The 27421-nt window shown below is 49.9% G+C and overlaps 4 protein-coding genes across 11 annotated transcripts; 2 read left to right on the top strand and 2 right to left on the bottom strand.

Moving 5' to 3' along the window:
- Positions 1–3995: 3995 nt before the first annotated feature.
- dpm3 (dolichyl-phosphate mannosyltransferase subunit 3, regulatory) lies at positions 3996–5220 on the bottom strand. Its single transcript, XM_029166661.3, has 2 exons — positions 5137–5220; positions 3996–4921 (listed from the first exon to the last, which is right to left on the bottom strand). The coding sequence occupies exon 2, from the start codon at positions 4880–4882 to the stop codon at positions 4604–4606; it is 279 nt and encodes a 92-aa protein (XP_029022494.1). The 5' UTR covers positions 4883–4921; positions 5137–5220; the 3' UTR covers positions 3996–4603.
- Positions 5221–12384: 7164 nt separating this feature from the next.
- Positions 12385–19457, bottom strand: trim46b (tripartite motif containing 46b). Of its 8 annotated transcripts, none has more exons than XM_055512764.1 (13): positions 19321–19455; positions 19103–19214; positions 17046–17307; positions 16739–16928; positions 16415–16613; positions 16181–16327; positions 16018–16113; positions 15696–15949; positions 15498–15619; positions 15086–15427; positions 13963–14192; positions 13811–13878; positions 12385–13729 (listed from the first exon to the last, which is right to left on the bottom strand). In XM_055512764.1, exons 2-13 carry the CDS (start codon positions 19148–19150, stop codon positions 13279–13281), a joined length of 2409 nt encoding a protein of 802 aa, XP_055368739.1. In that variant the 5' UTR covers positions 19151–19214; positions 19321–19455; the 3' UTR covers positions 12385–13278. The 8 variants fall into 8 exon arrangements, 7 of the variants coding, with proteins under 7 accessions (XP_055368739.1, XP_029022487.1, XP_029022488.1 ...); XM_029166654.3 differs by having other exon boundaries at positions 19091–19214; XM_029166655.3 differs by having other exon boundaries at positions 19103–19452.
- A 1128-nt stretch (positions 19458–20585) lies between these two features.
- On the top strand, positions 20586–21966 carry s100a10a (S100 calcium binding protein A10a). The gene is made up of 3 exons (XM_029166659.2): positions 20586–20747; positions 21484–21636; positions 21725–21966. Exons 2-3 carry the CDS (start codon positions 21499–21501, stop codon positions 21884–21886), a joined length of 300 nt encoding a protein of 99 aa, XP_029022492.1. The 5' UTR covers positions 20586–20747; positions 21484–21498; the 3' UTR covers positions 21887–21966.
- Positions 21967–25051: 3085 nt separating this feature from the next.
- Positions 25052–26851, top strand: LOC114865495 (ictacalcin-like). The gene is made up of 3 exons (XM_029166660.3): positions 25052–25208; positions 26292–26437; positions 26524–26851. Exons 2-3 carry the CDS (start codon positions 26300–26302, stop codon positions 26665–26667), a joined length of 282 nt encoding a protein of 93 aa, XP_029022493.1. The 5' UTR covers positions 25052–25208; positions 26292–26299; the 3' UTR covers positions 26668–26851.
- Positions 26852–27421: the final 570 nt, after the last annotated feature.

A 27421-nucleotide genomic window follows, 5' to 3' on the forward strand; every position in this document is an offset into this window, starting at 1 on the left:
CTTCTCCGTTGAGCTGGTTCTTGCGCCTGTACTGGTTAAACTGGTGTCGCGCTGGTATTAGCGCAGGACCCGACCCTGTGCATCTTGGTGCTTTTGTTCACGTTAACATAAAAAAACGCATATACTCCACAGACTAAACCGCATCTCGTGTCAGGTCTTTTCCATGAATTAGCATAGTTTGGGATCATTTGAGATTCTTGCAGCTGCCAGTTGACACCAGACGAGACACGGCATCCCACTGAGTTGCCAAGCACATTTTCACCTGAATCGACAAAGCACAACAACAGGCCTATACGACTACCGCAGAGTCAGTCCTTTTTTATCTAAATTCTTGCTACCTAATTTTGTACATGTGTAAGTAAATGTATATGTGTAAATATATATAAATATATATATATACAAAAGATTATATAAAAGAAATGTTTGATAACTATGCTAAATGTGAAATTTTCATGTGAAATAAAGAATATTTTTGGAAAATCAGAACAGCTTTTTGTTTTTATTGTAGCCGTGTTTGGTTTTATTCTAATCATGAGGATTCAACTATTCCAAACCTGGAGGTGATTAAATGCATGGTATTACTCATACATCGTCTGCTGGAGATGCAGCGTCTAACGCATTTGTGATGACTTATGGTGAGAGGAAAACAATCCAGTTTCCTCTCCATCCTTCCAAATCAACAGTCACCTTTTATCCTCACAACTGAGGTTGTGTCGGTGATAAAGGCTTTCAGGAAACCAAGCCCATTTTTCCTTTTGATTCCACCGGAAAGATCTCCATAGAAAGAGCCGATAATGGCTCACACACAACACTGGTGACAGAAGCCGAATGCAGTGAAGGCCAAGGTGACCAACGGGACGCCAAAGGCTACAAAGGGGGAGATAAAGACAAAGCAAGCAAAGCTTTTGTGTGTCTGTTACCAACATGGCCGCCTTTTGGCCTAAGATCTGCACACAAACATTGTCCCTACTCAAACAACACGCCCCGTCTCTGCTCCGATGCCGATACTCGGCTGCAAGCTGCATCACAAGTCATTGTTTTCGCCTCCCGGGAGACTTTTACAGCCGTGACAGTAACAACAGCTGTAGCACCAGAAAGCGGTGCCACAGCCTCACAACTCCCCAGTGTTTTCAGAGAGGCGGCCATAAATTAGGACTGGCCTGACGGGGCCCTCGACCGCCGGAGCCCAGAAGAGGCTCCGCGGAGCGGCGGCTCGTCCGTTTTTATTTGTTTGCTCGTTCAGCGAGGCAACTTGAGTAAATGTGAAGAGCAAGTGCGAAAGCTTTAACGGAGTAATAAATGTTATGGGCAGCGAGCTGATAACTAGACCAAAGAGTGAGCACAAATAGCACAGGACGGGGAGAACTTAGGCTTTTAGAATGGATAAAATCACTGCATGAGGTTAATATCAACAGCTTCAGTTTGTGCATCGCATGTTTTCACTAATATAAACTGTATTACACTAATATAAACATGCATAAAGAAATATTTCCAGGAATGATTGTTTGGCGTTAGACGGTTGCAGCTGCATAAATCAGAGATGGAACAGAAAATGCTTTTGTGCAACAGAGAGAACATGTTTGTTTCATCCAGGAGGTTGGAAAAGCCTTGAAAGAGGTCAGTGTTGTTACACAACCCTCCGGGTTTTCCAGAGATCATTCAGTATTTATTCCTCAGAAAAACAAATGCTTAGCTCTGACTCAGAGGTAATGGCAACGGTTCGTGGCTCTGAAACCCGTTAGTGGCCGCGCGGCGCCGCGTGACGGATCCACGGCCGGGAGCGGGTCGGACGCGGCCAGCTGGTCCGTCTCCGCGTCTCGCGACTGAGTCCGGCCTCGCGATCAGCGGGGCGCGCGACGACCTGCCCCTGTCCTGTCTGCCAGCTCGCGCGCGCGTTCCAGCGCCGCGGCGCGAGGAGCAGTGGGTCAGCTGACGTTGCTGGAGCGATTTCAAGCATTTACAAGCCTCCACGCCGCCTCCGAATGGGAGCCTGGCGTCCTGTTAGCATCAAAGCAGCTGTTTATGAGCCGCTGAAGAACGATAGCTTGACCCGCCATTGACTTCTCAGCCTCGTTCGCGTCGTTTTTATGCATTGGCGATCACTATAGCAAAGCCGCGTGTTTGCCTCTTCTTCTTCTTCTGTGGTGCCTGTACAAGGCCGTGATTGGCAGCAGGCTCAGGACAGGGAGTTGGGAAGGAAACGCTGGAGTCAGACAGACAGGTCGGAGTTTCTGCTCCAGTGAGGGCACATCTTGGTCTCCTGCCATCACCAGCGGTCGGGGTGTGGTCTCCTCTTCCCGAAAAAGTCTTGTCACACACTCTCCACTGTCTCCGCTGCCAGGGTCATGCTTCTCCTGCCAGCTCATACTTTGGTTTCCCGTCCATGTCACTTACTCTTTCTTCTGATTTTTATGCCGTCTCACTCCGATTTTGATTCCTCGTCGTGTCACCATCACATATTATCGCTATTGTTCTTTATGCGCTTCCTCTTCTGTATCACATGTGTGAGATCTCCATCTTTTTTACTTCTGGCTCTCCATTACCAACTCCATCTCACTTTCTATTTGTCTCTTGATGGGTTTGAGGTTTTGCTGTGAAATGTGTGGGTGGGGAAAAATCTTTTCTGTGCAGAAAAATGATAACCTATCATTTTTCAGCCCTGGTTCTCAGCCTGTTGAGATGGATTTGCTCCCAGCAATGTTACAGAGTGTCTCTAGAAACGGTTTTTTATAGTATGACAAGGTCTCAGAGGGGCCACGCTGCGGGCACAACCCCATGGCCTGGTCCTCTCACCGCCTCCATCCCCATTAGGTTTCCTCTTGTTTTTCAGCTTCTATCTCAATTTGGCCGACACCTCTCACCTTGTCACTGTGGAGCAGGAAGCGAAAGCAATCTGTGCATGGCTGTCGCCTCCCTCAACCTCATCTGCTGTCAAAATCCTTCTATTTACACCGTTAGACAGGGCGATTATGAAATACTGGCTCTGAAACCCCAGAACAAGAAGATATGCACAAAAACAGAAGGATGATTCGAAAAGGACTGTTGGTGTTACACCACCATGGCTGTAAACATATGTACAGAAAGTACCACAGTGTGATACATGAGGTATGAATATTTTAATATAACAATGTAGCTTCAGTCTGAAATATTTTTAATGCTTTTTTATTTAAAACACTCACGTACATGCCTAGTGTAAATGGACCAGTAAACGTCTGCACTAATCTCGTTTATACTGTTGCTGCAGAGAAAAAACGAGCAGATGGGTGATTTCAAAGCGAGATTTGGGGAGAATGATGACAAAGAGCCGTGATCGACTCGCCTGTTTTACATGTGGCTGCGAGTAAGAAAAACATAGCTGCCTACAGAGAGAAGCGTTTGGTGTAATTGCCAGAGTAAAAGATTTTCCGCTAAATAACAGGTTGCCTTTCATCCAGTCTGCTCTGGCAACAGCTTGCAGACATTCATGGGGGTGACGTTGCAAGGCGAGGCATAATGGAGCTGAAGCCAAATAGCACAACGGGCAGAGCATGCACACTGAGAACTGACAACTCTTTTGCATTTGTTCTGAAGTTATGGGAGCTTTTGAAACCCTATAATAACGCCTTTGGCCAGGCTACGCTCTGTTTACGCACAGCAGGGATTCTGTGAAAATGAGCGTAGGCAGCTTTTTAACGCTCACACAATGGAGACGCACTTGCCAACGTGAGATTTCTCCAATACTACATACATTGCTTAGTTTCTGATTGGAACAAACCCCTACATGGGAAGAAAGTGAAATGCAGCATAATGCATTTCCATACCATTAACTAGTAAGTGGAACAAAGAAGATCTGTCTCCTGCACAGAGGGAAGCATTGACCAGTTCATGCAAAGCCTTTAGGCTATGTCGGTTATGCTTGGAAAGAGAATGTATGATGTGTTCAAGGATTAATAGACACTCTCACATTCCTTCTATCTGAACCCCCAACCCACAATCACACACACTCGTAGCCAGAAAACCTGAAGAAAATAGACTCCATTTTAATTAAGCCTCAGCAATAGCTGCAGGGCACACATCTGAAATTGGACAATGGAATGTGCACTTCTTTACAGATAAAATCTGTCAAGCAACAATCTACACATATATACAACACACATAAGTCCACACTGTGTTATTAGTCTGGCGCTGACGCAGATTGGAAGCATCCCAGAATTCCCAGTTGAAGCAGTCTCCTGGAGTCGTGTATTAGCGTTTGAGTAATGAACAGCTGATTGACAATTCACTTTCCAAAGAAAGAGCATGTTTGTGTCACATTCTTTTAACTAGTCCCAAATGTTCCAGTCCACACTGAACTGAAATATTTTTTAATGCTCAACTCAAATTCATTAGTTGGACAAGAGTGACCCAGAAAAACACCCACTGGACCTGAATCAGATCTGCGTGGACAAGCTGTAGGAACAAAAACACTGTTGTAATATGTTAGGGTTGATGATGAGGCGATGCCCACTGGACATGAGTTCAAAAAGTTCTGTGCTCTTATCATATTCACTAATTCCCAGTAAGACACAAATCCGCCATGAGAGCGCAGACGCTGGTGTGACTGTGGCCATTGCGTCACATCGTTTTATATTTTTAAGCCCTTTTTCCTCAGGTCCGCTTTGGCTTCTTTTATCTGCTGCTGCAGCTCCTTCGCCGCCTCCTCGCAGTCATTGAACGTGGCCACCCGGTATCCCACCGTGGCCAGGGAGTAACAGCCGAAGGAAACCAGCAGGTACAGTGGCATCGGCCACGCCACTTCTCTGTAGGTCTTCGGCAGCTTCAGGTCGAACAGGTCGAAAGTCACCGACGCCCACACTGCGCCCAGCACCGACAGTCCGAACAGCCACTCCATAAGCTTCGTCATGATGACAGCTGGGTGTCAGGTAAGCAGCCGGTAAACTCCCTGAGAAGACACGGGGATTAAGGTGTTCACCCAATTAGCTTAGCTTTAGCACCGATGAATAGCACCTCGTTGCAACTAACATAAAACGACAAACCGCAAATGGACGAAGGAAAATAACGACGGTCGCATTAAAGAATCGTATTAACTTAACTCGATCCACCAGTAACAAAAACTTGATTCATTTTGTTTGAGAGGAAATAATCCAATATATTTACCTTCTCAACGCCACCTCAGCTATGCGCAGATTTATGACGTAGAAACCCGCGATGCCTGGTGGGAAATGCAGTCACTTCAACTGGCGTGTGAAAAAACTCAAACAAATCAGTAGATTCTTCTGAAATTCTTTTAAATGATACAAATGTTTTTAATTAGAAAGCACAAATGACATTTTATTCTTTATAATAAAAATGTTTAAATGTTTACATACAATTTTAGATTACTATGATAAGATTAACGGAAAACCTCATTACCGCGTAATACAATAAAAATGTCTTCATTGTGTTATTTACATACCAATGAGTGTCTCTAAATTATTTTATAAAACAATTATTAAGAGAGCAACTATGCATTGGTATTTGTTGATGTGTCATTTATTCAGATAACTGTAGTTCCTAATATCTAAATGAAAATCAAAAAAATCGCTGTTTTTTCAAATGTCTGACTAAGTCTCACTGGCTTTTGTTTTTCATTATGATGCAGCACTACACTGCTATACACATTAAGAACAAAAATACGCCGTCAGCTGAAAGACAGAAAACATTTTATTCCAATAGTCTTTTTAATGAAGCCCTTGTCAGGCCTTTAATGCACATTAGACCTCAAACTGTTTCTCTGCCTCGTCCTCTTAATTTAGAAAAGCTATTTTGTAAATTAGATTCCCATTAGTACTAGCTGAAAGCTATCCATAAATATTGTTATTCCAAAGCGAGGGCTCCAACAACAATTTCATTAGAGGCCAGCGTGAGCCCAGAGTTGATGGTTCTCTGTGGCTCTTTAGGTGCTCACGGGCACATCCATTCATTCCAGGCAGTCCGCGGTCCAGGTGCAGAGGGCGCCGACCTCTCCAGGGTGAAATCAGGAGGAGTGGGGGATGTAAACATCACTCAGTTAACCGCGGGGAGAGACGCTCTAAAGAGCTACTGAGAAATAAACATTATTCTTTGGGGGGAAACGCAGAGTTATTCTTAGGACAGTGGTGTTTATGCTTGTCTGCACCCGTGTTAATAGTTTAAGTGCCAATCTGCGCGTCCAGCAGAGCAGCAAAGCCTCTTTTTCTGCTTAGGGAGACTGTAATATGCAAAACTGGAAGACTGTCAGGTTTGAGGATGCGTCATGCTTTATGTTTTTTAGCTTTGTATGGTACAATTGTCCATTTTAAGTTTTTTATAGGGAGCTGCACCTTCTATTTAACATAACATAACCTCCATATGCTATGGGACTCTACTCTATTGCATCACTGGTGAAGACGTGTTCAGGTCGGGGTCACCCGTGACCCGCTGCATCATTACAGTGTCCTCCCGCTGCTGCATGGGCTCGAGCAGCGGCGTGAGCGCGTGGGCCACTCAGTGGGAACAGTGGCCCTGGCTTTTCTCAGCGCGTCTCCGCGCCAGCTCATGTTCCGTTCCAGTTCTCAGGAAACCGGCGCTCCGGCCCGAGAAGGCCTGGCAGACGCAACACGACAGCCTGTGAGCGGGAGGGGCGCGAGGAGGGGGAGGACGCACGGGGGCCACCGCAGTGCGAGAGGTGCGACGCGGTGGCAGCGGTAGCGTTCGATGGAGGGGAAAAGTGACGGGAGGATGTCATGGATGACAGAGAACGAGGAGAGGACCGGTGCCGGGAGGGGGGGGGTTAGACAGGCGGGGGAAATCGGGGGATTTGCAGGTGCAGCTTGAACAACCGATGACCTTAGTGGTGCATTAAATCCAGCTGTTGCTTGTCCAGACTGTCCTTCAACACCTTCAGCTATGAACCGCAGGCAGCACCCGGGCAGACAGTGAGACAATGTGTTTGAGAGCGATGGCACAGGACGCACTTGATCCACAGGCACACAAAATAGTAGTGACTGTGTGACCCCCCGCAGAGAGCAAAGATAAGAGGCACAGATACAACAGGAAAAGTGGTAATGGGGAGTTGAGTCGACTATCGCTCTGGATTTGTCAATATTAGTAGAGTGAAAGGACCAGATAAGCTTCTGTGCTTCTACAGGGCTATACACGGCAAAAAAGATTTCTCGATAGATAATGATTGTGTAATATTTCAAGTGTGTGAAGCCAAAGCCAGGGAGGTGGAGAAAACCAGACAGAAAGAGAGCGTGGACTGAGAAAACGCTGCGTAGGACAACAATAGATCTGGAACTCGAAAACAGGAACCCTCTGTTTCCTGAGCTGGAGATCATAGCGGGGTGTTATGTTATCGCTAGGTGTGTGTGTGTGTGTGTGTGTGTGTGTGTGTGTGTGTGTGTGTGTGTGTGTGTGTGTGTGTGTGTGTGTGTGTGTGTGTGTGTGTGTGTGTGTGTGTGTGTGTGTGTGTGTGTGTGTGTGTGTGTGTGGGAATAAGAACGAGTCATCACATCCAGGTTTCAGCTGGAACTAACATACGTTCGGGGAAAGTCGATCCACGTGGAACCAGACGTGAGCCTTTTGAGACGCGTTCGTTCCATGAAGACGTCAAATCGACGGCTGATGGCGGCACGAGGCCCATGAGAAAAGTATGGAGAGTGACATGAATAATGAGACTGATCGGACTTTGCGTCTGATGCTGAAAATGTAAAAACGTGGCCAGTGACAGAACTCCTTCAAGTCCTATTTGAGCTTCAAGCAAAACACGTTTCTGCCAATTTCTAATTAAGAATAACATCTTGAGTCGTCCTGGAGATGAAACATTATGTCACGCTAATGGAAACTGGCCTCTGCAAACGCCTCCTGTGCCTGCACTCATCAAAGTGAGCGAAGGCGAGTTGAGAGGAGACCTCACACAGGTGAGGTGACGGCGCGTCAAAGCGGGAGCGTCCGGGTGGAGAGGCCGCGACGCCTCCCACCAGGGGGTCCCGCACTCAAAGCAGGGTTCCTGGAAGCTTTGACGTTGATGAAGAAGCTGCTTCTAAATATCCTTGAGCCCAGATCGTTTAGGGAGCGGCAGGCGGCTGTATTAAATTGCCAAGATAATAGTCGTGGGACCCCCGCGTTCCTCGCGACCTACTTAACGAGGTCCTGGGCCACTTAAACGGGCGCGAGGTCGGAGTGCGGTCAAGCGCGACCGGGCGGAACCATGTGAGCGGAGCACTTGTGTCGACCTCGGGGCCCGGAGTGAAGACGCACACCTGTTCCAGCTGCCGCCGTGACGGCCCGCTGTGAGACGACGAGGCCGTGGCCCCTCCTCCCCCCTCCTCCCCCCGTCGGCCTCTCCACGCTCTCACTCCTGTCCTAATGAATCTCATCACACGGCCTCTGTTTGTCCCACGAGTGCTTTGTTTGTTGACCTTTACAGGACGTCACCGCTCATTATCTTCACGGCTCGTGTGATTCGGGCCCCGTGACGCGACGCCCCCTCCGCCGCGTCCGCGCCCCCACAATCAAATGCTTCTCGTCAGTGTAACATCCATTAACAATGAACAACGGCATCGGCCTGATGATGCCCCCCAACCCCTCCCCCCAGAACACCATGTCCTTTAGCGTTAGCATTATTGACAGTGGAGCTAATTGGCACATAGTTATGAAAGTCCCCCGCGGGCCTCTTTTAAATTGGACCGCATGATTTCCTCCGCCGTGCGCTCGACAAGTCCACCCGAGGACGTATTGATCACGGATGCGCTCATGTGGGTCAGCGCCGTGTGCTCAGCGGGTGACGGAGGGCTCTGTGTCTAGACTGGAAAAAACCCACCTCTCGTGTTCACGTAATGGACGGAAACGGGAGCGAGGAGGGAATTCTGCCGACGCGTCGCTTTTTCCGCGATGGATCTGCTGTCGGTCGTCGGCGGAGGTGGAATCCGTTTGATTGCGGGTCACGTGCATCTGTAAAGCGTCAGGAAGGCAGCGGATGTCGGGCGAGGACCCCATCGATTGAGGTGGCAGTGGGAGCTTTATCGAGTCGTGTCAGGGAGGTAACGAGGAGGCGATGGGCACGAGTGAACATGGAGCGACTCTCCCTGCGTGGACGATGTCCCACCGGATTGCATGACTTCAAATTTCAATTCCACAGGAATCAAAGCCACTGTACATTTGGTGATTCCACTCTGGTGGCTTTATGTTGGAAATGCAAAAGGTCAAAGATTGAGGGATTATGGATTTGGTGGTGGGCGCCGGGTAATGCCCTAAAAGCTGATTGTGGACACGTCTGCAGATGAAGTTGATTGGGAGCGACGGCTGCTCTGTGGTCCCGTCTGTCTCCCGCTCCGGACCGGGCCCTCCTTCATTGCTTCCAGCCTCAGACCGTGACCTCCCAGGAACCTGACCCCCGAGGCTCGGCGCCGCTCCCCCGGGCACCTGCCGACCTTTCACCCCTTCACCCGGAGCATCTGGAAGGTGAGGAGGGACGGACGCCGGGGAAACACTGACGCGTCACCTCTTCGCTGCAGCCGCATGCGAGCGGCCTCCTCCATCTGTTATGTCCCGCCGGCCTCTTTCCCCATCCCCGTCCTTCGTTTCTCCCTATAACTGCGCTCACAGATCATGCAGGCCGTGATGTGTGCACAGCTGGCCCTGACGGCGCCGTCCAGGAAACGTGTGGTTTACACGTCCCCTGCTGACGCTCTGACTTGACTCGCCTTTCGCTTTTCAGAGACCTGGAATGTCAACCGCGCAGGGGCACGTCTGACCGCGCTGGAGGAGCGATCTGAGGCCGCCGCGTCCTGACGGACGGCCGCACTCACTGGACGCGTCACGCCGCACGTAAAAGTCCACTAAACCTGGTGGTTCGCAGCCACACACGCAGCTCTCCCACACCTGCTCACGCCATTCGCTGCAGAGGGGTTTCGTATCGCCCGTCTCGCTACAATCCTATTCCACACGTTCGTTTTATGGAAACAATAATGGCCCAGTTGTTAAGTTACAGACAGAGCGTAAAATCCTGCAGTATATTTGAAGTTACGCCAGCTTTAAAGTTACACCCTGGAGCCAAAATATGTGAAATATAGTTTGGTCCATTTCACATATTTGATGCAATTGACATAAAAACCACAGGCCTGTTCTTTTGAGTTTAGAATGAAATACTTTCTTTTACACTTCGGTTTCTCGGTTGAAGGAATACTTGGCCAATTTGTGAACTATAACTCTTGCCAAATGTTGGATGAAAATATTAAAACGGCCCCTACGCCTGTAAATGTGAACCTATAGCCGACAGCTGGACACCTGTGCTCAGCTTCAAACTGGGCAGTAACGTCCTCCAGCCAAGAAAGAGTCAGACTCATATTTATACCGATGTGAACTGAGACTATGCACCTGTTTGTGCAGATTAATCAAATCAAATAGATGCTGTATAGATAGATATGTACATATAACGAGATTAGGTTTGATTGGTTTATGCAATAAAATTACCAATGCCTCCATTGTGGGAGTAAACACGCTGCAGCAGCAGGACACGCTGCTGGACTGTGACTGTTAAAGCCAATTAGCCCTGTGACTTCTCTAACAAGTGCAGTGCTGCAGGGTGCAGTATGTGGCCATATGGGCCCTGTCTAGCATTACTGTCACCCCTCATTTATTATGGCGAGGGAAGACGGCCCAGCTACGGCCCTCAAATCCTCTTAGCCAACATTTAGCTGATTGATTTCCCCCCCCCATCTACCCCCCGATTCAGATTATCAATGCGGTAAAAGCAGGAAGTTTTAGATTATTAATGCCGTCCGGTCTCCGGGGTGCATGGACGGATAGATGAAGAGGAGCATGAATGTTTCAGCAGCGGCCGCGTCTGGAGGAATGATATCAGGGAGACGTTATTGAGTTTAGAGGCAGAGCAAACGGAGTGAAGGGAGCGACTGGTGTTGAATGTATAGGGGCTGTGTAGGGTCCCCACACACGGGAGACAGCGCATTGGACGCACAAGTGGGGACTTCTGAAGATGCTGTTGGGCTTCGTGGCGTGTGGGGCGGCCGGGTTAGCGGATTCCAGCGGGTCGGGTCGGGTCGGCTCGTGCGTGCGCTCCAGATGGCACCACATCGTCTCCGCCGGGATCCTCCAGAGGTTCCGATGACTCCCTCCCCCATGCTCCCCCTCCGAACTGTACTAAATGATGATCGTGGAGATTATGTATTGGTAATTCGTGCCAGGTCTTTAAAAGAATGCCCATGCTGTGTGCTTAATACTCGGAGGGGGGATTATGCAGACCCCTACATGTGGTGTTGTGGCTGCATACCTCCACTCAGACTAAACCCAATCTGTTACAGATTTGGAGTAAAGAAGAGGTGCAGCGAGCGTGGGGGGTGGGTGGTGCTGTGTTCATACTTTACAGTGCATTCCTCCTCCTCTATATCATGCAGGATCAGCGCTAACCCCCCTCTGGAGGCAGTATTTTTATCTCTGTGCATTAGGACATTAAAAAAGAAACCTTGGCGTGTATCAAGGCCGCGTTTTACTGTCGTTTTTTTTCGAATCACAACGTTTTATTTCCCCTTTGTGGTTGAGGCAAACCTAAATCCTTATCCAGCTTCCCCCCTGAACGTGGGTCCAATTAGACACATATGTGGATTTTCATATTGAAGCTCATAAAAGGTAAACTCTGGCAATTTACAATACATTTACATAAGGAATGCTAAGTACCTACACATGTGAGGTGTTAATGTTGCTATCAAAAGCAGATGGTCATCATTATTCATTACTCCCACTGAAGGTTGTTCATTCAGCAAGAATGTCATAGTCAGGCTTTATTTTGGATATTTATAAAATTCCATAAGGATTCTGTTTCCTTCTGGGAAAGGCCATCATCTCAACGTTTGGAGGGGTCTGCTGCTCCACCGTGAACCGTGTTTCGCCAGTAGGTGGCAGCATCCGCTCAAACTAAACTCCATCAGAAAGTATTTGGAATCTAAGGAACAGTTTGTGTTGGGCCATTTGGCAGTAAATGTGTTTTTTTATTTGGTGTGTATTATGACCAGCCAACATTTGTAAAGGTTGGTGAGCTGAAAACGCTGACTTCCTGTTATGACCTTCAAAGTACTGCTAAAATATCTGATCTGCAAGTTTAGTGTTTTTGTTTCAGGAATTAAGAATCCATTTTAAAAAGACTGCACGAAAAAGCTAATGACGGGAAAGTGATAAAGAAACATCAGTATGGATTTTTTTTATGTTTTTAAGTTAAAGCTGTCTGACATAAAGCTGCAGTGTGTTCTAGGCTACTGGTGCTCTGCTGTGTGTTGCTGCCCCCTAGTGGTGAAACAACACATAACTCATTCTCCTGTTAAAGTCGTTATATGAATGGTTGAAAACCGCGATGAAGCAAATCGAATTCCAAACAATGAAAGGAAACAGAAGGTGTTTTCATATTTTAAACAATTTGTATTTATTCTATGTTTTTTTTCTCTTAACCCATTTTTGTTTTGCAAACATTCTGCCAGCAGGTGAAGCTTACGTGGATTTAATTTGCAAATCGCTGCTCATTAACTTACAATCAAGCAGGGGTTTAAAAAAAAAAACAATCAGCAATATTATTTGTGAGAAAATAACATTTAACCTTTAGCCAGTGAATCGATGGTGTTGTCAGTCAACACACACACACACACACACACACACACACACACACACACACACACACACACACACACACGTATTTGAAATACTAAACAGCAAAGCACAAACAGAACCGTGGAAACTAGTGATTAGCTGTGCAGCGGAGGTATAATTGGAGCCTCTAATTACAGTATTGCCTCATTGTTCCTCTCTACCTCTAATCTACCACATTTACATCCCAGAAAAACAATAACTTTGGTTGGGATGATAATGGGTGACTGACTGGTAAGTTTAGTTTAGATGCAATAAAATCTTCAATCTTCAGGCATTTCCTGCTCAAACAAGGATCATACTGTGTGTCTAATACATGAGGGACGTCAAGCTTCAAGCATTGAAGTGTGAAAGCGTCTTTATATCAGCTTATAAACATACGTAAGAGAGCCTGGCTAAGTGCAAGCGTTACATATTAAGTGCTGGCTTCACCAGACACGACTTAAGCAATAGTTCCTGCAAAACTGCGTGTAACAAAAATGTAAGAAACTTAATTACATTGCATATTTGTTGCTATAGAAACGTCATCTTATACAAAGGAAATAAATACAAAGTAAAATCGCTGAGATGTATAACTTTTCGCTCTAGCTGGGTAAATACACGTTAAAGAATTACATTCCAAATGACCGTGAAGCCTGGCACCAGGCCTCAGTTGTTGTTGTTTAAGCCGGAGACGCGCGGCTGGATCGTCACCCGCCTCACCGGGGTCTGGTCGGCGTTGCGATTCGCCACCAGCTCCTGCAGCTGCAGAGCCCCGCCGCCTATGAAGCAGAAAGCGGGGCACACGGGGCCCGAGCAATCCACGTGGCCCTCCCACAGGGGCCGCAGGGAGTGGGCGTCGTAGAAGGTGACGCGGCCCTTCTCGAAGTCCAGGCACACGCCCAGCCGCGGCGGCAGGGGGTAGGTGAGGCCCGTGGGCGGGGCCGGCCCGTTGCCGTTGGTGATGGGGTCCCGGACGCCGTTCCCGTGGTTGTTGTGGTGGTGGTAGTTGTGCTGAGGCATGTAGATCTTACCCATGCCCATGGTGAGGAAGCAGAAGGGGGGCGCCGAGTCCAAGGCGTCCTCGGCCCCACTGTCATGGCCGCTGTCTGGGTCGTAGCTGGAGGAGGAGACAGGGACAGGGTCAGTTAGCTCCTCCGTCTGCTGGACCCAAACCAATCCACTATCCACGCCCACTCACCGTGGACTGGCCATGTCTTGTGGAAGATGAAACCACTCCTGCAGTTTGGATTCCAGACCAACTCCCACCTGATCCAAAGAAAAACAACAGAGTCATCAATCAATGTGTCCTATTGTTAGTATCTGCAGTCTTGCAATGGGTATATATTACACCTTAACAAGGTAGGAGCCTGGCTCCACTGAGCATGCCCAGTAGTGACGCCCCTGCGTAATCGCGACGTCGCCAACCAAGAGGTCCGAGGTCAGGTGACAGGAAGTGAGCGCGTGGTCGGCGGCCTGCAGCAGCGAGAGGCCCGGCACGCTGCGGGCGCAGCGCTGCTCCTTACTGACCACCAGCCGGTCGGCGTGGAGGCCCCAGCGCGAGTCCAGGTAGAAGTTGAGCACTGAGAGGCGGAGAGAGAGCGAGGAGACGGGCCAGAAAAGATGAGGGTGAGGGCAAATAGAAGACGAGGCCGCCGTCGCATTCAGATATCACATAGAGGGGGGTTAGTTGCAGCGGGGGACGTTTGTGCAACAACAGGGGAAAGGTGGTCGTTTACAGTCAGAAAACAGGGAGCATCGTAAGCAGGAGGAGAGACCGGGGGCAGACATGCACCTCCTCCCACCACCAAGAGAAAGGGAGGCAGATCCACACGTCCATGAGTCGGGGAGTCCAATACAAAAGGTTCTGCCTGTGGAGAGTTACAGAGGGAACGCACGCAACAGCAGGAAGGTAAAACAGTCAGCAGTACAGGGACATGGATTTCACCCATCACTCAACCTGGCTGCTAAATAAGCCCTGGATCTGCGTCCCATCCGTGTTGTTAAGACTCGGGCCTTAACAAACCGCAAACCTCATCATCAGCCTCATCATCAGATCTCGTTACGGGAGGCGGGGGGTGAGAGCGGGTGAGTCTGGATGCAGGCGGGGGCGAAATCAATGGGATGAGGAGAGCAGATGGTCACCGGGGGACGGGAGGCGGGAATGCAGTGCTTACGTTCCGCAGGAGGCGCGAAGGCTGGCGGCGTGGAGGGAGCGGAGGAGGAGGTGGCGAGTGCGCGGCTGTGAGATGGGAGCGACACACGAGAGGAGGGACGGGGGAGGTCACACGTGCAGAAGTGTGGTGGGAAAAATGGAAAAAGAAAACGGGGATGGGCAGAAAAGAAAAATAATGGATTATTATCATAGTAATGCTTTTATTTTGAAAAATAATAGGCGTGAAGAGATGAACGGCTCCTGCGGGGCAGTGACTTAAGAGGCGGTGACGTGGATGGCGTTGGGCTCAGCGGGCCTCACCTGGCGCCGGCGGCGTGTGCAGGTACACCTCCTCGCTGTACTCGCCGTAGCCCGCCTTGTTGCAGCCCCGCACGCGCAGCACGTACACGCTGTCCATCTCCAGCCGGTCCACCACGGCGCTGCCGCCGCTCACCTCGTCCCGCCGCTGCCAGCCCCAGCGGGCCGCGGCCGGCCCGGCCCGGGGCCCGCCGCGGGCGCCGCCGCCGCCCGGCACCACGCCGCGGCGCCGGTACTCCACCGAGAAGTGCCAGGCCGGCGCCGAGTCCGGCGGCAGCCGCCAGCACAGGAAGAGCTGGTCGTAGGCCAGCGTGCGCTGGGTGTCGATGACGGGCGCGAAGGGCGCTGCGATGGTAGCATAGCGTTAGTGAGCTGACCCTGGGTCAGGCTAGAAGCTGCGCGCGTCCCTCCTCACCCTGGGTGAAGTTCAGCTCCGTCAGGAGCTTCAGCTCCTTGCTGACGTCCAGCTGGAAGTGCCTGAAGGACGGGTCGGCGGCCAGAGAGAAATGCTGGAGGCTGTCGATGGCTTTGCTCAGTCTGCAGCAGGAGAGAGTTAACGAAGCCTTTCTATCAGCAGCTGTTATTGTTATTGTGAGACACGGAGGAGCAGAACCTGCTGTGGGTCTGACGCGCCGCCTGCACGAAGCACGGCTGGTCCGTCTCCTTCAGCAGCTCCTGCGTGAACGCCATGAGGCCGGCGTGCTCCATCAGCGCCCGCCGCTCCGCCACCTGCGCGCCCAGCGCCTCGCCGCGCCGCTGCCGGGCCGCCTCCAGCGCCTGGGTCAGCGCCGCGTGCCGCTCGGCCAGCGCCGCCGTCAGGTCCCGGATGCTCTGCGCCAGCTGCTCCCGGGCCGCCACGCCGTTGACCTGCGGACGGAGACGCGTGAGCGAACCGGGCCCGGTCCGATTGGAGCGGCCGAGGAGGCGCCAGTCACCTCGGTCTGCGTGATGCCGCTCTCCAGCTGCGTGATCTGGGCCAGCACCGTGTCCTGGTTGGACAGGATGTAGTTCATCTCCTTCGTGATCTTCTCCTGTAACACAGACAGCGTCAGAGCAACACCGGCGCCCGTGTGGGTCCGGTACCGTGCACCGCCGCACCTTCAGGGCCTGGTAGGCCTGCGCCACCGGGAGGACCTTGTGTCCGCCGTGCGCGCGGCGCAGCTTGCAGAGAGGGCAGAGCAGCCGCTGGCACGAGCGGCAGTAGAACTGCAGCTTCTCCTGCTCGTGGTCCGGGCAGGTCAGAACCTGGGGAGCGGGCGGCGCCGTGTGGTTAGTGCGTGCGTACACGGGCGAGCGCGCCGCCGGGCCGGGCCGGGCCGGGCCGGGCCTCACCTTGGGCCTGAAGTTGAGCGTGGGCAGGATGTGCTCGTGCTGCGCCCGCGGCGTCCCCCACGGGTGGTACAGCTTGAAGCACTCGTTGCAGAAGTTGGCCCGGCAGTCGCCGCAGCCCTTGGTGGCCTCCAGCGCGTGGGGCGGTTTGCAGAACTGGCACGTGACGGCCACGCTGCCCAGGCTCACCGTGTGCCGGTACCTGCGGGGGAGGAGGAGGGGGGGTACGGGACAAGTCAGCTGAGGCAGCCGCTGAGGAGCTGCAGGAGCGGACGGTGTCCACCGGACCCGGCAGAACCGGCTTCTTCGCGCCGGGCTGTACTTTACCGCTCCACGATGCGCTCCAACGTCAGGTTCCGCAGGCAGTCGCCGAGCCCCTTCTCGCCCAGCTCCACCTCTCGGCCGCAGGGGGCGCAGGGGAACATCATGGCTGGCGCCGGGCCCTCCTTGCGGCGCCGGCCCGGGTGCGGCCCGTATCCCGGGGACCGGGGCGTGGACGGCGAGGGCGGGTGGGGGCCTGGAAGCAAGAAGGAGAGCAAGTCAAGACGAGCGCGGGGGTCGGGGGTCAGGGTCAGGGGTCGGCGTCGGGGGTCAGGGTCGGGGGGCGGGGTCGGGTACCGAGCGGAGGCCCCACCTGATCGCAGCACGCGGTCAATGGGCCGCGGCTCGGCTCTGGGCGCCGGGCGCCGGGCCTGGCGGGGGGAGCGGGTGTTGGGCGTGGAGGCCGGCGACTTGGGGTCCGGCGGGAGCTCGGGGGGCGGGTAGCCGTTGGCCACCAGCACCTCGGCGGCGCACAGGAGGCAGACGCTGTGCTGGCACGGCAGGACCACGGGCTGCTTGACGATGTCCTTGCACACGGGACAGTGCAGCTCGTGCTCCAGGCTCTTCATGCTGGACTGTGAGGGACATTAAACATGCATGAAGATGAGAGAGCTTCTGGACCAGGACTGCACCAGGAGGCAGCGCGGGCCATCACTCTGTTAAATATGGATTCAAACACGTATTAATAATTCAGCCTCAGCAGGAGCAGCCTTTGCCTTCGCAGCCCTGCTTCTCTGCAGTATGTGATCCCATGTCGCTGGGATTCTGCTCCTCAGATGCTCACAGGTTGGCTCTTTGTTCCCCGGTGCTGATCCAGCAGCTACGGTGGGTCTCTGGAGCTTAGCGTGCGTTAGTGTGTCGCACGTCCAGCTCAAGGGCGCGGGTTCGACACAGAAGGACACGCAGGCCCACGGCGAAATTATAGGGTGTGAGGCCAGAGTAATTAGCTGCACGAGCCGCTCGACGGTCCCGTCACGTGGTCGCTCGCGTGCATCTTTCGGTCGTTTCGCTCCTGTCAGCGTGACCTGCTTCCTGTTCGCGTCGCGGACGCCCTTGACACGCGGCCTCGAGGCACGCGCAGGTCCGTTGCAGGGCGCATCTCCAGCGTCCGTGTCCGCTTCGAAGCCGAGTGACGCTGCTGCGTCCGCGCTTCGGAGACAAGGCGTGATGTGATATGATGTGATGCGGCGTCGGGGTTGGACGGTAACGCGCCCAGAACGCGGGTGCACGTGGACCCAGGTTGAGCAGAGATCGCAAATACGGGCTCACGCAGTCAACTGGCATATTCAGTGATAAGGCTACGGACCTATGACAGAATGAATACGGAATTAGGATGTGAAGGAAATTGGGATGCTCCAAGTGCAAACCTCCATCACGTCCGCAGGGACGCGTTGCCGTGGAATGACTGGGGAATATAAATCAACCTACTTCCTGCCTCCGTCTCTCTGTCATTCTCCAATGTCAACTCCGGCCTTCCTGCCCGTCTCTCTCTCCCTCTCGCAGACGAGCCTGCCGCAGTTTCGGGCCGCGCAGCTGCCGCTTCCGCGTGTGAACCGCGACTAAGCGCGCGCAACAGCCGGCGGAGGCGCAGAGCACGCGTCGCGGCGGCGCATCCTTACCTTCACCTGGAACCTAGGCGCCATGACAGTGGACTACGTGTTTCCAGCAGCGAGGGGAGGGGTCTGGGGCTTCACGTCTCCAGCGATGGGCGCTAGGAATATGGGCCACGGACTGAAAGAACGTGGTGGCTGCGAACATGATCTAAAAGGCTGCAGGGCTTCTGATGCAGATGTCCAGACATTGAACGTCTCTATAGGTCGGTTGGGTGTTTTATTTCCCACTCTACAGCTGCTGGACCCGCAGCGGCTGCAGCCACACTCTCTCCTCCCCTGCCTCAGCAGCAGCCGACGGTCCTGCATCTCGTCTCCATGGAGACCACAATCCAACGAACCCCAAAATAAAACCGCCTGTTTTCCCATTTCCAACCTCCTCGTATTTAATGGACGAGGATTTATTTATGTTTTGAAAATTGTATTTTAAAAACAAACGGAGCCGATAAGCGGTTTTTGCTCATTTGAGGTAGATCACGTCAATAAAAAAACGGACCTTGTTGATTTTTTACATCAAGAATGTAGATCAAAAATCGTCGACAGTTCACGTTTCATTCGAACCGAATCATCAATCGTGGAAGCAGAAAACCGAACGCCCCCTTTCACAGAAACGCTCCGGTAGTGAACCGTGAAAACGCGGATAATTCAGCCCTCATCGTTAAATAACACGGAGACGCTGGTCTCCATCTGCAAAGACTAAAACACGGCACTTTCACGGATCGCTGCAGAAAAACGCACATGTACTCACGCTAATACGAACCAGAGCTTCCATCGTGGACGTGGCCGCTTTTAAATCCATCTCTGCCATTTTAGGAAACCAGCTGCTCCGCGTTTATACCATCTCGATATAAACCTCGGTGTTTGTAGGCCCTCTGCCAAATAGTCCATAGCAATAAATCAACATTTGCTTTAGCCCTTTAGATGAGCTATTTTTCCCTGTTGGAGTAAATGTTGCTTATCAGGACATTTAAAACCCACCGTCCTCTTCCTCTGATAATAAAAGCACCACAGCCTACATGAGTGGGTACCGTCAGTGTAGACGCATCCAGGGTGAACGCTAACAGATGCCTGTGGCTTTATTCCTCACCCAGACGTCCCGCCCCCCGCCGCCCCATCCCTCACCCGGATGCGCTCAGCAGCGTGAGCGCATGTTGAGGTTTCTGCAGTTGTTTCCATAATTCAGCCACGCTGTTTTCTTAAGGATACACCAACATCATAATGTTCTGCTGCACAGATTTCCCATGAACCTCTGAAGGCGACGAGCATGGTTGATACTAGAGCTGTTATGCATTTTTAAAAAGCAAACAATCATTGATTTCTGCTAAGATGCACTGCAAACACCTAGAACAGGAAGCTCTGTAATTATAGGGGATTTATCAAATCGGTTATTTACATTTTTTGGATCAAAACAATCAAACAAACAGAAGAATCAACAAACACAGAAATGAAAACTTAAAAAAACAATGTTGTGATGGCTGCTCGTTTCAGTGCTGTGATAATATTTGTTTTGTGAGCAAACCATCAAGCCGCAACAAATAGTAAGAAACCAACAGGGAGGTACATTTACACTCGTGCCTAATGACAGTCACACAGCAAAGCAGCTAATGATGGAGGACTGAGAACACTGTGTGCATGAAGTACAAACATGTGTGACGCCTCCCTGATGGTCAACACGCCCAAACACGCTGCGAGCGACGCTATGAAGCGGTTTGTGCTTGTCTGATGTCGAGCTGCTGCTTGGAAACCGGAGGAGCTCACTGAAGGAAACGCACTAAACACTAAAAGCACGCAAATGTTCTGTGTCTGGTTTTTGGCTGTGGAATGAGGACAGACCCGTTTAGACAAGCAGCAGCAGCCGGGTCGCTCATACAAGACTCACAGCCACTTAAACTTCAAGGAAAAACAGATGTATAAAGAAAGAAAAAAGTCCTGGATTGATAAATTATAAACCAAATATTAACAAGTCCGGTTGTAATGTCATATTTACACCACAAGGGGGCACACTATTCATTCATTCACCTAAAAGAACCCAAGAAAACCAGCATGCGACTCTAATAATATACGTGGCAAATGAGGATAAATGTCATTTGTTTGTTTAGTTCAAACTGTACTGACACTACTAAAACTCATTTTTCCCTGTTTATTATTTATTGTTGTTATTATTATAACCGGTTCATTTATTTCAACCTCCCAAGCGTTAGATTCCCTTTGGTTCTCGTGTTCTTTGGGTGGAAGAGATGAAGTCACCGGAGTCACCGCCCACCAGCCTGTTCGGGCTGGACGCTGCGTCCCGCAGGTTGACTCAGACGCCGGGGCGGCGCCGGGCTATAAAACCAGCGCCACTCTCGCTCCGACTCCTGAACATTCCCACCTCCGCTCCGCCGACCTCGTCCCAGCGCCGCACGGTGAGAACCGGGCTCCTCGGAGCTCTCTACGCGAATCTTCTAACTTCCCCGAAGAAGTGGAGCCTGTAGTGTAGCTTTCTCTCTGCTTTACAGCCTGTTACACCACTTTTATTAACTTTTATTGAAAGTTTACCAGACGTTTTCAGAGTTTGTACTTTTATTTCGTACTATTTGTGGAGCGTCTGTAACTCTAACACTTGGTACCAAAGGTCGAGGTTCGGGTGAGGGTGTGGTCCCGCTTCTCTCCTCTCATTTGTCCTATCTGCTCCCACCGCTTGGCACGTTCTGCATCATTTCCTCATAACGCTTTTCCATCGCCTTTTTCTTGCACAAACGACACGCAGCTCCCCCCCCCCCTCCCCACTCCTCTTAACTCTTCGGAGCCCGTGGCGCAGCTGGGCAGATGCTGCGTTTTCCGTTCCAGGCGTCTCCTCTCGTGGACGTTACTCATCACCGATGACCGCGTCGCTTCCCCCTTTGTTGAGCTGCAGCTTTTAATTTGCCTTTTAATTTGCCCGTCTTCGCGTCAGCGCGAGCGTGTGTTTAATCACGGAGAGGCCCGTTGTCTGGTGGCTTTTGTCCTCTTAGATAAGATAACCAGACGGACACGTTTCTCTCCTGGAGTCTTTAGAGAAGTCCAAAAGGAAAAACGGGTCATATGTCAGTCTCTTTCCCAGCTTTCTGTGTGTAAAACATTAAATTATTGATCATTTCTATGACGTTATGTCTAATTCAGACCCTTCCAGCCGCCATGCCTTCAGAACTGGAAAACGCCATGCAGTCACTCATCACGGTGTTCCACTCGTACGCCGGTAAGGACGGGAAGAACACGCTCAGCCGGCGCGAGCTGCGGGAGCTGATGGAGCACGAGCTGCCGAACTTCCTCAAGGTGAGGCGCGCCCGCAGTGGCACGCGCGGCTCCGCGCGAGCGCCTCGTTGATTGCGTGACTCAAAGTGTTGCTGTCGCTGCCCCGCAGTCTCAGAAGGACCCCGCGGCCGTGGACAAGATCATGAGGGACCTGGACGCCAACGGGGACGGACAGGTGGACTTTGAGGAGTTTGTCGCCCTGGTTGTTGGACTTTCCATTGCCTGCGAGCAGTGCTACCAGGCGCACCTGAAGAAGTATGCGAAGAAGTAAACGGCGGCGAGCGGAAGGAAACGACATGCATTTTGTATTTTATAAAGGTTTTCCCAATTAAATTCTTTTAAGAACTCCAATGTTGGTGTGTCCAGTGGTCATTGTGTCACAAATCATACGTTGTCATTTTTCTTATAAGCATCATAATTAAAGAGCGCAGCCCTCATCCTCATCCTCATCTTCATCGTCCCGGTAAATCCCAGTCAGGGTCCTCCCAGGTTTCCTCTACGGCTCCGGGGGAGGCTTTGTGTGGGTGGGTGTGTGTGGGTGTGTAAGGGCAGCGGGACCTCTCCCTCACCGCTGGATCGACCTTTTTATCACAGCTCTGAGGAATCTGCAGAACGTTCCAGTCGGGACCACACCTCCCCACTGTGAAGCCGATGCGGCAACTTTCCTTATTACAGCACATTCACGGACTGATCAATCGCATTAGAGGGTGTTTTACACGTGAACAGCACATTTGGGCCGACGTCGGTCCCGGAGGAGATCCTCCCTGGAAGTCAGAACTGTGGGCAGGAGGAGCCCTCGTGATCCTCTCGTACACGCCTCGCGGGCACGGACCGAGTCGGTGGCCTAGCAGTGTTCGTGGTTATGCACAAACACACACGTTGCTAGGTTACAGTGCTGCGCGCGCCCTCGCCCCTCGGTTTACACAGCCACCACGCCCGTGTGACCCGCCGCCGCGCGCAGAGCCGGGAATTCCTGCATTCTGACTCCTGGGCTGAACATTTTTCTGTCGTTAATCTATTTTCTGGCGAGACGAGCTCTCACTGCACCGATAACGCACGTTTACCGAGCAGCTTTGATCCACCAAACAATCCCAACGTGAACATGACCTCGAGTGCTCCCTCCCAACATGAAACAATGAAGCAGCATGAACCACGTGACCCTGCGACGTCTACGTTCAGGCCAGGGCTTGTTCCTGCAGCCGCAGACTCACTAACTCTCACACACTTCCTTTTTATTACTAGTCATTCTTGAGGGCGGCGTGGAGGGGTCAAAGGTTACCAAACATTCACTGAGACATTCCACAGTTACCACACCTCCCTCACCCACCACTGCTCATTGTTATACCTGCATGCATCGTTGTCACCTGCATCCATTCGACGACTGTTGCCGTGGGAACCAGTATCAAGCTACTGCGGTCATATTACAGGCGAAAGTCTAAGTAAACTCATTAAAAGCTAATTAATTATCAGCTCTAATTAAAAGCTGATACCCCCTTATTTCCCCCCCTCCCTCGTCTCCTGTCACATCTCTTTCACGCCTTTCTAAAGAAACACACAACAAAAGAACATTATTTTTAAAAGTATTTAATGACCTTAAAAAAAATCTAACCCAAATCAAACTATTGTTTTACTTTCTGGCAGTTTTTTGGCATTTCTTTACTTGACCACTAGATGGCGTAAAAATATAACAGGAACCACATAGTTGTCCATGAGCGTTCGATAAGCTGTTAAACTGACTCCAGCTGTATAAGAATACTTTCCCACTATTTACAGCTGCGTATGATTCATATTGTGGTTTCTATGGATACACCGTGTTTAATTTTGTGGATCTGAGTGACTAATAAGGGGAAGGAAGAAGACAGCACAAAAAGTTTGACCCGTCTTTTCCACACAGGACTGTGCAACGTTAAAAGCAGTGTTTGCATAATAGATTTGCATGAAGAAGACATAAGAAGACAGTGATTTACCTTCAAACCTCTGATCGGAGTTTTATGGACTTACAGAGCAAATTACAGACCTAAACAACCGTCCTGGCCCAAGATGAGAGACCAGCTTGGTATCTACTGTAGATCTATAGTTACAGACCACACACACATAGCAACAACCATACACCGAGCTTTTCTGTGCTTCTGGTCTCTGCAGCATGACTCACGGGCTTCAGAGGCATGGCAGTGAGTCACAGCCCACACCACAAAATTGCAAAGGAGAGTGGACGTGCACAAGATCATAACAATCAACACCAAGTGAGTCACCGTCCAGCAACTCCTATTAGAATCACATGCATTTCATTTCACCCCCTTTATAAGTTGGGAAGTAGGAAGCACAATTCGATTGTCCTCTGATACGCAAGAGGACCGGAAAAAGCGTTTTCAAACCCCCAACTGTTGCGTTGGTCTCTGCTGGTTGAGTGGAAAGTTACTGGCTACGTTCTTAAGCGTTTTCTCAAGTAAAGTACAGATTTTAGGTGCAAACGGGTGCAAACTGAAGTTTTTTTTTTTTATTCTACTTACTTTCCAGATTTAAAACAGAATTCTCTTACAGACCAGAAGATTCTACTGGGGGCGTTTTGTCACTGGTGTCACGTGTTTCTGTTTTAGTAGAAAAGAAACAGAGAAATATTTTTTTCCACATGGGTCAAATGGTTTCATTTGAGATGAAATATTATTTTTGTATTTCACAAAATCTGTGATTAAAGAAAAGTGGGAGGAAAAAAGACAATGTGCTTGAAGAAGTTTAATTACTTTCTTCTCCCATTCAGTACATTTGTCCTTTGTGGGAAACCACTGGTATGAAACACAGTGAGACAGTGAGTATTATGGTATTAGTGTGGTATTGTGGTACTAGTATTTTAAATCAGTTTGTGGTATTTGGGATGTGGTGCAGATACTGCATATGACAAGAATGTGGTATCAATCTTTGAAGTAAGAGCCCTGTATTCAAAATACTACTATCATGTAATACTTTTGTATATATTTTAAAAATAATAACTAGAAAAAAGACTGAAAAAGTAACACAGAGCCGTTCACCAGTGGCTAAAAGAAGCAGCTGTACGTGACTACACCATTACAAAAGTTGATTCAGTTCACATATAATCAACTATTTACAAACCAAAAACAGCTGCTTAAGGACTGTTACATGACTGAGTGTAATTACACTGCAGTCGTAGCACGAACTACTGCAAAACTGCCAATTTTCAGGACGACCTTAAAACATGTCGCTATTATTACACTGATAGGAAACAGACTCTGTGGGATGTCAATGTTCAGATGATCCAAATTCTAATCTGAGCATTTAACAACCTGCACGGCAGTTTGTCTGTTTGTTTGTTTGTTTGTTTGTTTGTTGGTTTGTTTGTTTGTCAATGGTTTTCAATGCAAAGATCCACAAACGCAGCGGATCTTAAGTTATGAATAAAAGCCGGAGCGTAACACTGGGGAGAGGTAGGAGTGGTTGAAGATGAAAGGAGCATTATGGAGGGAGGAATAAAGGGTGTGGTGTGTGAGTCTTATAAAGCATCCTCTGCATCCGCTCCTCCATCACTACAGCCCTTCTTAGACTGACGTTCACTCTCCACGCTGCTCAACTCCACCTTGGTGAGTAGACATCGTTTGATGTGCTTTAGTTTTTGGTTTACTTTAGTTTTTTTATCTTTATTTGCCTCCAAAATGCAGAAAAAACTTATTTCAGAGTATAGTTTTGATTTCATTACATTTTAGAATGTTTTAATTGTGCAGGCTGTGAAAATCAGCCGACAGTGTTTATAAACTAGTACTGATGGCGATGATTTAACGATGACTTCTGCTCAGTGTTTAGAAAACTTTGTGAAACTTTCCATCGAACTTGCTTCCAACTTAGCCTCGATCGCCCCTGTGCGGATCCACTTGTGCATCCACATTTAGTTCTGTTTTTTAAAAAAAATTAATTCAAGTAAACCAAATTCATCTAATTTGGTGATACAGTATATGGCATGTGTTTTGCATTCCGTTTCCATGATTCCCATCTGTTTACAAGCCCTCTGACGCCACAGTTTCCTCAGCCTGCCACACCCCAGAGAGGAAGCGGACCCGCGTGAGTCAGAACGCGACCAGAACCCGCTCTCTGGGGCACACGCAGACAAGAGAAAAACACTTGAACGCAGCGCGTGCTCAGAATGAGCATGCAGCAGCGCGGCTGCGAAGGCGCTGGCCTGAGTTACCGGGAGAGGTTAAACTGTTTCCATAGCAATGTCCTGTGTGACTCTGCAGGCACAGAGTGCTGGAAAGTAGGTTTATTTTTATCCAGCGCTGTGGAAAACCCAGAGAGAAACACAGGGGGAGAGGAAAACAGAGATATCAGCCACAGCTCGGTGTTTAGAAGAAGAATGCAAAAATGTGCATGCAATAAACACACACACACAGGAATTGCCCAACACTGGCACAATAGTGCAGACCACTTAAAGCTAAAACAGTTTTGCCAAGCAGTGCCCACACTCCTCTGCCTTCCTCTGCAGCCACTCCCTCAAGTTGTGGGTATAAAAGATGCTCTTTGTTAGCTTTTCAATTCAACCACATGATCCGATTTATTGTGCCGCTGAGAGTTAGCAGACTTAAATCTGGCCTCTAGATGGAGTCAAAGCAGCTTCAGCGTGTAAGGCAAGCAGACCTGAATCACATTCTGAATCTTGTTTTGTTTTGCAGGTATCACCATGTCTAACACCCAGCAGGCCATGACCCTCCTCATCACCACCTTTGATAAGTACTCCTCCAAGGAGGGGGACTCCAACACCCTGAGTAAGGCAGAGCTGAAAGATCTGCTCGAGAACGAGTTTGGGCAGATGCTGATGGTGAGTGACCCCCTGTTCCCAGATCAGCTCTGCACAAGCAGCGTGTTCAAGTGGCCCACACTGACTAACGCTTTGTCCACGTGCAGAAAACCAACGACAAGGCAGCACTAGACCGCATCTTCAATGACCTGGACAGGAACAAGGACAACAGCGTGGACTTCAAGGAGTTTGTCACCCTGGTCTGCTGCCTCACTCAGCTGTGCCACGAGTACTTCGTCAGCAAGAAGTAGGACGCCAGGCGCCACCTAGGGGCCAGCGGAGGATGCTGCCTCCCTGTGAGGCGGACGATCCCTCCACGGCTGTTCTGAAGAAATATTTACTACTGCTTAAAGGCACTATCACAAAATATGACGCATGATGTCACAAAAATTACACGATGATGCAAAATTAAAGTTTTTTCTTTGAAACACTTAAGATGTGCATTGTCAGTTACTGCATGAAGAGAGAGAGAGAGAGAGAGAGAGAGAGAGAGAGAGAGAGAGAGAGGCGGGGGGGGGGGGGTAGTTACTCAGACAGCGTCATGTTGCGTCTGATGTTTTCCCTAAACACATTTTCGGTGGTTTGTGTTGACGCTTGATGTTTTGCCTTGAACCTTAAAGCTCAGTTCACAAAAGAAACAACACAACTGTTGTCATAACAGTGAGGTTGTCACTCACTTTTGCCGAAGTCAGAGATGAGACGTTTTCAGCTTTTGCTTTTTGATAATATTTCTAAGGTGCTATTTTTACATTTACCAACAAATCTATACTTTATCTTTAACAGTGTAGATAAAATAAGTCACTACTCAGGTCAGTAAGAATAAACTGACAGCGGATGATGATGCTGATGTTAGCAATCATTAGATGCCATTGTATAATTATAACGATGTGCTGACTTTATGATTTTTGAACTGTTGCCACTGTTACCTTACTGTATATTACCATTAACATTATCCTGTAATTGTAGCTTGTGGCTACAGTGACTTGTGTTCACTAAATAATTATT

This window comes from Betta splendens, chromosome 11 (assembly GCF_900634795.4).
Source record: "Betta splendens chromosome 11, fBetSpl5.4, whole genome shotgun sequence".
NCBI lineage: Eukaryota > Metazoa > Chordata > Actinopteri > Anabantiformes > Osphronemidae > Betta > Betta splendens.

Bases quoted from the DNA above. Each gene is read 5' to 3' on its own strand.
- trim46b (XM_029166654.3), bottom strand. From the start codon at position 19,150: ATGGCAGAGATGGATTTAAAAGCGGCCACGTCCACGATGGAAGCTCTG. The intron at 17,308-19,090 runs GTGAGTACATGT...TGTCCCTCACAG, and splicing joins AAGCTCTGGTTCGTATTAGC to TCCAGCATGAAGAGCCTGGA. The intron at 15,620-15,695 runs GTTCTGCTCCTC...CTCCTGCTGCAG, and splicing joins GCGCGTCAGACCCACAGCAG to ACTGAGCAAAGCCATCGACA.
- s100a10a (XM_029166659.2), top strand. From the start codon at position 21,499: ATGCCTTCAGAACTGGAAAACGCCATGCAGTCACTCATCACGGTGTTC. The intron at 21,637-21,724 runs GTGAGGCGCGCC...GCTGCCCCGCAG, and splicing joins AGCTGCCGAACTTCCTCAAG to TCTCAGAAGGACCCCGCGGC.
- dpm3 (XM_029166661.3), bottom strand. From the start codon at position 4,882: ATGACGAAGCTTATGGAGTGGCTGTTCGGACTGTCGGTGCTGGGCGCA.
- LOC114865495 (XM_029166660.3), top strand. From the start codon at position 26,300: ATGTCTAACACCCAGCAGGCCATGACCCTCCTCATCACCACCTTTGAT. The intron at 26,438-26,523 runs GTGAGTGACCCC...GTCCACGTGCAG, and splicing joins AGTTTGGGCAGATGCTGATG to AAAACCAACGACAAGGCAGC.